Here is an 8,487-nt window from a genome sequence, read left to right on the forward strand (position 1 = left end):
TTGAGCTTTATGCTCTCCTCCCATTACTTTATCAAGAAATCTCAGGACAAATCCTGCGGGACTTTAGTTAGAGAGAGACCGATGGCGGCGGCGAGCGTCGGCGGCGGAGCGGCGCCGTTCGTGTGGAAGACGTACCGGATGGTGGAGGACCCCGGGACGGACGGGGTCATCGGGTGGGGGAAGGGGAACAACAGCTTCGTCGTCGCCGACCCCTTCGTCTTCTCGCAGACCATGCTCCCCGCGCACTTCAAGCACAACAACTTCTCCAGCTTCGTCCGCCAGCTCAACACCTATGTCAGTCACTTGATTCCTACTCGATCTGTGGTTCTGTTGTCGATTCCTGCTCCATGTTAAGCCGCGCGTGCTCTGCTTATCTTGATTCAGAGAGAGAGAGAGAGAGAGAGAGAGAGAGATTTCTGTACAAGTTCTTGTGTGCGCGTGTGTACAACTGTGTATGCGTGACATTTTTTGGGAGTATGTAGTTCGTCTTTTTTTTTAGGATGCAGTTCGTCTTTACTGTGTGTGGTTGGGGTGTCGATTTCTTTTGGAAAAAAACTGGTTGGGGTGTCGATTTATGGACATAAGAAGACCACGTGGCGCGCGATGTCAATTACTGGCAAGCTTCTGAATATTTTGCGCCTTTGGCGAAAAGGAAGGAGGAGTTCGAAGTAGTACAACGTTTATCCGCTTCGAAGCAGCATTTCCATGTGTTCGTGATTTGAAGTACAAGAACGTGACACGTATAGCGGGCTGGAGTCGAAAAGCGCAGATTTGTTTCACAAAGCACTAGATTCTGCCCTGATCAGATTATTTTCCGCTTCACCTCAGGGCTTCCGCAAGGTGGATCCGGACCGGTGGGAGTTCGCCCACGGCTCCTTCCTCCGGGGCCAGACGCACCTCCTGCGCAACATCGTCCGCCGTGGCACCCCCGCCCCCGGCGGCGGCGGCAAGCGCAAGGACGCGGGGGCGGCCGGCCTCACCGACGACGACATGACCATGGTCGCCACGGAGGTGGTGAGGCTGAAGAAGGAGCAGAGCACCATCGACGACAGGGTGGCCGCCATGTGGCGCCGCGTGCAGGAGACCGAGCGGAAGCCCAAGCAGATGCTCGCGTTCCTCCTCACCATCGTCGGCGACCGCGACACGCTGCAGCGCCTGGTCGGCAACAGCGGCAACGCGGCCGGCGGCGATCAGGAGCCGGTGGAGGGCGGCGAGAAAAGGGCGAGGCTGCTGCTTGACGGCGACTTCGGCAACGTGTCCGCGTTTGGGCCGGACGCCGTCGACTTCGCGGGGTTCTACACCGACGACGCGTTCGCCAATGCGCCGGTGCCGGTGGAGGCGGCCGCCGGGTCGGGCGGTGGTGGTGCCGGCTGCACGTTTGCGTTTGGAGTGGACAGTGGGTACTGAGTAGTGACGCCCGACAGAAATTGCGCCGCCCGCGTGTGCTAACTGCTTGGTTTATGGCCGAATTATTGGCATTGCGTGAGTCTGCCATTTTGACCGCTACATGTTCCCAGTCTGCCTTGTTCCAGGGATGACACAATTTGCAAATTCGTGTTTTCTCTGTACGTTTTATCCATGCATTGGGTTTTATCTGTCCGTTTTGACGGCGCCTCCGCTGGGAGGCTACGGTCAACAAAAATTCGTGTGCATTGCAAGTCAACAAAAACAATCTATTTGATTCTTCTTAGGCCGCCTTTGGATGCACGTAATGACAGTGCCGATTTAGATTGGTATTCCCCAGCCCTCAGTTTCCATGTTTGGTTGTAGTTGTACTATATAGAAAATGGAAGGGATTGGCTAGAGGTCAGGTGAGGTGACTGAAAAAGCAATTTGGGCCAGTCGATTCATTACGACCCGTTGGATGCGAGATAGATGGCTAGATCAGATTCTTCAACATCCGAACTGTCTTTACTGCTCACCTTCTACCTCGAACCGCCCAACAACCACATCTTAACCGACCGCGGTCAACGACGCTCCCATGCCATCCTGCCCTCCCCCAACCGCAGCCGACCGTCATGCAGCATCACCGGCCATCCCTTTAACCCCGGCGATGAATAATTTTTTTCCTGCGAACCTGCACCCCCTTCCCTAAGATAAATACCGGACTCATCTGCCACCCTAAGTTTGAAGAGTCAGCTGCCATTCTAAGATAGACCAAGAGTCCTTCTACGGCGGTGACGAGGATATGTACCTAGGGTAGGGTCTTAAGCCTGACCTAGACACCCCATCCAAGGATATTGCCCTATAATCAAAGCCATTCAAAGACCAACACAAAGTACCGACTGGAATCACCTTGAAGTGCAATCCACTCGACAGAAGACTCCATTCGGATATCCCAATTTCACTCGACCACAGTAGGGACACTTGACCATATGAAGAACCACTCGGAGTATAAAATATCTAAAGTCATCCGAGGATGGCAACGGTCAGGCGTTCACTCTGTAGTCTTAAAGATTATTAATGACTGGCGTTACCAGTAACGCCCCTACCTTAACTCATATTGAACCCTGTGAACTGAAGGTTGCGAGGGTCCTGGCGCACTCTATATAAGCCACCCCTTCTCAGGCATAAGGGTTCGCACCCCTTGTAACATCAACGCATAATCCAGTCGACAAAGCCTCAGGGCACCGAGACGTAGGGTTATTACCTCCTCTGAGAGGGGCATGAACTCGTAAACTTGTGTGTGCAACTTCACCGTAGCTAGGACCTTGCCTCCTCCTACGTACCCCCTATTCTTACTGTCAGACTTACTCCCACGACATTTGGCGCCCACTATGGGGCAGGCGTCTAAGCGACTTCCGGTGAGGTTGCAAATTTCGTTCTCCGTCAACATGGTTTTCAGCGGTGGTTTGGCGTTGGGCCGCGAGATCCTTCTCGGCGCGCTCGTTTTCATCGCCGACGACTCTGCCTGGCTTCAAGAAGCTCCCCTCAATGTTGAGGCCCTCGCCGTCCGCAGGGCGACGCACTTCCGTGCGAGTGCTTGCGGTGTTCTTCTTCGACAGTCACCGACCCAGTATCGGCTGGCTCTTGTGTCATCATCACTCCCCGCCGTCCGCCGTCGCAAGCGGTCCGGCCGTTCGCGGCTCCAACTGTGGGTGAAGCATGCGGTGGCTCGTCAATCGGCCACCCCTCAAGTTGCGGCGATTGAGCCCGATGAATATCTTTACGATCTGTTCGATCTGCCGACTGGTCACTCGGATTCCCTGTCCGAGTGCGAGAGCAATAATTCAGCGGCAGAAGTCCTCGTGGTTAACTCCCAGCATGGTCCGCCTGGATTTTGTCGCAACGGCGGTGGCGGCGACGACGGCGGTGCTGGCCCGTCACAAGATAATGATGAGTATGTTGCCGAGGCCCTCACTGCGGAGCAGAGCGAAGAGCTGCATCATCACAACGTCCAGGCGCTCCAGACCCCCATCATTGGGGAGACCTTAGAGGCTCGGGTCTTGGAGGCTGCGCGCTTGGCCACCTTGGCCGAGCGTACGCATTTGAAGAATCTGCAGAAGGCACTCGACGAGCGCGCTCGTCAGCGGATCCCCGAATCCAGTCAACGCGCGCGACGGTTGTTTTCGACTAAAACTCGGGTATACCATACTTCGATCCAAAATGTTGCAGCAGTAGCACGCATAGCAGAGTCAATTCAGCTGTCACGTTCAGAAGCTGGTAGAGGTTTGGAGCAGATCCGAGCATTGCTTTAAGCTGCTGGGGAACAGAATTTTGCTGTCTCCCAGTCTCGTAACAGAATTCATAGTAGGTCAGTGGTTGCAGACATAGTTCAGTCGGCACATAGTCCGAGGTCGCCCCGGCATCAGGAAGATAGTGGTCCCCGCCGGGATCAGTACCTGGGGCGAGGCCATGGGTAGTATGATCGTCAGTTTTCCCATGATGACCATCGTCGAGTGCTTACGCCCCCTCCGAGGGGCGGGTCGTACGCGCCCCGGCGGTATGATGATAGGCACCCATATGGTGACGAGCGGAGAGTCCCGTTCGACCCAAGAGAGCCGGGGTTCGACGCAAGGTCACTCCTTGTGCAAGGTTTGGTCGGCAGAGGCCGAGGAAACAGAGAAGGGCAAGGCAGAGATCGTCCGACTAAAAACAGAGCATTTATTTCTCGGCCCGAGTGTTTCAGTATGGCCATCCGATCAGTTGAGATCCCTCCCAACTTTAGGTTGGCAGCTGATACGTCTCCAATGTATCTATAATTTTTTATTGTTCCATGCTATTATATTACCCGTTTTGGATGTTTATGGGCTTTACTTTACACTTTTATATCATTTTTTGGACTAGCCTACTAACCGGAGGCCCAGCAGAATTGCTGTTTTTTTGCCTATTTTCAGTGTTTCGAAGAAAAGGAATATCAAATGGAGTCCAAACGGAATGAAACCTTCGGGAGCGATCTTTTCGGAACAAACGCAACCCAGGAGACTTGGAGTGGACGTCAAGCTGCAAACTAGGCGGCCATGAGGGTGCCTGGCGCGCCCCCTAGGGTTGGGCGCGCCCCCCACCCTCGTGGGCCCCTCGTTGCTTCACTGACGTACTTCCTTCGCCTATATATACTCCTGTACCCTGAAAACATCCAGGAGCACCACGAAAACCTAATTCCACCGCCGCAACCTTTTGTATCCGTGAGATCCCATCTTGGAGTCTTCGTTGGTGCTCCGCCAAAGGGGGAATCGACCACGGAGGGCCTCTACATCATCTCCAAGGCCTCTCTGATGAGTTGTGAGTAATTTACCATAGACCCTCGGGTCCATAGTTATTATCTAGATGGCTTCTTCTATCTCTTTGAATCTCAATACAATGTTCTCCTCGATCTTCTTGGAGATCTATTCGATGTAACTCTTTTTGTGGTGTGTTTGTCGAGATCCGATGAATTATGGGTTTATGATCAAGTATCTATGAGAAATATTTGAATCTCCTCTTAATTCTTTTATGTATGATTGGTTATCTTTGCCAGTCTCTTCGAATTATCAGTTTGGTTTGGCCTACTAGATTGATCTTTCTTGCAATGGCAGAAGTGCTTAGCTTTGGGTTTAATCTGAAGGAAATATGCCCTAGAGGCAATAATAAAGTTATTATTTATTTCCTCATATCATGATAAATGTTTATTATTCATGCTAGAATTGTATTAACCGGAAACATGATACATGTGTGAATACATAGACAAATATATAGTCACTAGTATGCCTCTATTTGACTAGCTCATTAATCAAAGATGGTTATGTTTCCTAACCATAGACATGTGTTGTCATTTGATTAGTGGGATCACATCATTAGAAGAATGATGTGATTGACATGACCCATTCCGTTAGCCTAGCACTTGATCGTTTAGTATGTTGCTATTGCTTTCTTCATGACTTATACAAAGTTCCTGCAACTATGAGATTGTGCAACTCCCGTTTACTGGAAGAACACTTTGTGTGCTACCAAACGTCACAACGTAACTGGGTGATTATAAAGGTGCTCTACAGGTGTTTCCGAAGGTACATGTTGGGTTGGCATAATTCGAGATTAGGTTTTGTCACTCCGATTGTCGGAGAGGTATCTCTGGGCCCTCTCGGTAATACTCATCACCTAAGCCTTGCAAGCATTGTAACTAATGAGTTAGTTATAAGATGATGTGTTACAGAACGAGTAAAGAGACTTGCCAGTAACGAGATTGAACTAGGTATTGGATACCGACGATCAAATCTCGGGCAAGTAAACATACCGATGACAAAGGGAACAACGTATGTTGTTATGCAGTTTGACCGATAAAGATCTTCGTAGAATATGTGGGAGCCAATATGGGCATCCAGGTCCCGCTATTGGTTATTGACCGGAAACAAGTTCTAGGTCATGTCTACATAGTTCTCGAACCCGTAGGGTCCGCACGCTTAACGTTTCGTTGACGATATAGTATTATATGAGTTATGTATGTTGGTAACCGAATGTTGTTCAGAGTCCCGGATGAGATCATGGACATGACGAGGAACTCCGGAATGGTCCGGAGATAAAGTTTGATATACGGGATAATAGTGTTTGATCTTCGGAAGAGTTCCAGAATTCACCGGAAGGGGTTCCGGATGTTTCCCGAAATGTTTGGGAACGAGAACACGTTATTTGGGCCAAAGGGGAAAGCCCACAAGGTTTTTGGAAAGCGCAAAAGGAAGTTTTGCGGAGTCCAGAGGCCAGACGCCAGGGTCCCTGGCGTCTGGGTCCAGATGCCGGGAACCCTGGCGTCTGGCCCTGGAGTCCGAGAAGGACTCTTGCCTTTCGGGTGAAACCGACTTTGTGGAGGCTTTTACTCCAAGTTTCGACCCCAAGGCTCAACATATAAATAGAGGGGCAGGGCTAGCACCAAAGACACATCAAGAAACACCAAGCCGTGTGCCGGCAACCCCGTCCCCTCTAGTTTATCCTCCGTCATAGTTTCTGTAGTGCTTAGGCGAAGCTCTGCGGAGATTGTTCTTCACCAACACCGTCACCACGCCGTCGTGCTGCCGGAACTCATCTACTACTTCGCCCGTCTTGCTGGATCGAGAAGGCAAGGACGTCATCGAGCTGAACGTGTGCTGAACTCGGAGGTGCCGTGCGTTCGGTACTTGGATCGGTCGGATCGTGAAGACGTACGACTACATCAACCGCGTTGATAAACGCTTCCGCTTAGCGATCTTCAAGGGTATGAAGATACACTCCTCCTCTCGTTGCTATGCCATCACCATGATCTTGCGTGTACGTAGGAAAATTTTGAAATTACTACGTTCCCCAACAGTGGCATCCGAGCCAGGTTTTATGCGTTGATGTTATATGCACGAGTAGAACACAAGTGAGTTGTGGGCAATACAAGTCATACTGCTTACCAGCATGTCATACTTTGGTTCGGCGGTATTGTGAGATGAAGCGGCCCGGACCGACATTACGCGTACGCTTACGCGAGACTGGTTTCACCGTTACGAGCACTCGTGCTTAAAGGTGGCTGGCGGGTGTCTGTCTCTCTCACTTTAGCTGAATCGAGTGTGGCTACGCCCGGTCCTTGTGAAGGTTAAAACAGCACCAACTTGACAAACTATCGTTGTGGTTTTTATGCGTAGGTAAGAACGGTTCTTGCTAAAAGCCCGTAGCAGCCACGTAAAATTTGCAACAACAAAGTAGAGGACGTCTAACTTGTTTTTGCAGGGCATGTTGTGATGTGATATGGTCAAGACGTGATGCTATATTTATTGTATGAGATGATCATGTTTTGTAACCGAAGTTATCAGCAACTGGCAGGAGCCAGATGGTTGTCGCTTTATTGTATAAAATGCAAACACCCTGTAATTGCTTTACTTTATCACTAAGCGGTAGCAATAGTCGTAGAAGCAATAGTTGGTGAGACGACAACGATGCTACGATGGAGATCAAGGTGTCGCGCCGGTGACGATGGTGATCATGACGGTGCTTCGAAGATGGAGATCACAAGCACAAGATGATGATGGCCATATCATATCACTTATATTGATTGCATGTGATGTTTATCCTTTATGCATCTTATCTTGCTTTGATTGACGGTAGCATTTTAAGATGATCTCTCACTAAAATTATCAAGAAGTATTCTCCCTGAGTATGCACCGTTGCCAAAGTTCGTCGTGCCCAGACACCACGTGATGATCGGGTGTGATAAGCTCTACGTCCATCTACAACGGGTGCAAGCCAGTTTTGCACACGTGGAATACTCAGGTTAAACTTGACGAGCCTAGCATATGCAGATATGGCCTCGGAACACGGAGACCGAAAGGTCGAGCGTGAATCATATAGTAGATATGATCAACATAGTGATGTTCACCATTGAAAACTACTCCATCTCACGTGATGATCGGTTATGGTTTAGTTGATTTGGATCATGTGATCACTTAGATGACTAGAGAGATGCCTATCTAAGTGGGAGTTCTTAAGTAATATGATTAATTGAACTTAAATTTATCATGAACTTAGTACCTGATAGTATTATTGCTTGTCTATGTTTGTTTGTAGATAGATGGCTCGTGCTGTTGTTCCGTTGAATTTTAATGCGTTCCTTGAGAAAGCAAAGTTGAAAGATGATGGTAGCAATTACATGGACTGGGTCCGTAACCTGAGGATTATCCTCATTACTGCACAGAAAAGTTACGTCCTGGAAGCACCGCTAGGTGCCAGGCCTGCTGCTGATGCAACTGACGACATTAAGAACGTCTGGCAGAGCAAAGCTGATGACTACTCGATAGTTCAGTGTGCCATGCTTTACGGCTTAGAACCGGGTCTTCAACGACGTTTTGAATGTCATGGAGCATATGAGATGTTCCAGGAGTTGAAGTTAATATTTCAAGCAAATGCCCGGATTGAGAGATATGAAGTCTCTAATAAGTTCTACAGCTGCAAGATGGAGGAGAATAATTCTGTCAGTGAACACATACTCAAAATGTCTGGGTATAATAATCACTTGATTCAACTGGGAGTTAATCTTCCTGATGATAGCGTCATTGACAGAAT

General features: G+C 49.6%; 1 protein-coding gene across 1 annotated transcript; it reads left to right on the top strand.

Moving 5' to 3' along the window:
• Positions 1-6: 6 nt before the first annotated feature.
• LOC119341072 (heat stress transcription factor C-2b-like) lies at positions 7-1,688 on the top strand. Its single transcript, XM_037612972.1, has 2 exons — positions 7-294; positions 829-1,688. The coding sequence occupies exons 1-2, from the start codon at positions 10-12 to the stop codon at positions 1,405-1,407; spliced, it is 864 nt and encodes a 287-aa protein (XP_037468869.1). The 5' UTR covers positions 7-9; the 3' UTR covers positions 1,408-1,688.
• Positions 1,689-8,487: the final 6,799 nt, after the last annotated feature.

Source organism: Triticum dicoccoides, chromosome 7B (assembly GCF_002162155.2).
Source record: "Triticum dicoccoides isolate Atlit2015 ecotype Zavitan chromosome 7B, WEW_v2.0, whole genome shotgun sequence".
Taxonomy (NCBI): Eukaryota; Viridiplantae; Streptophyta; class Magnoliopsida; order Poales; family Poaceae; genus Triticum; species Triticum dicoccoides.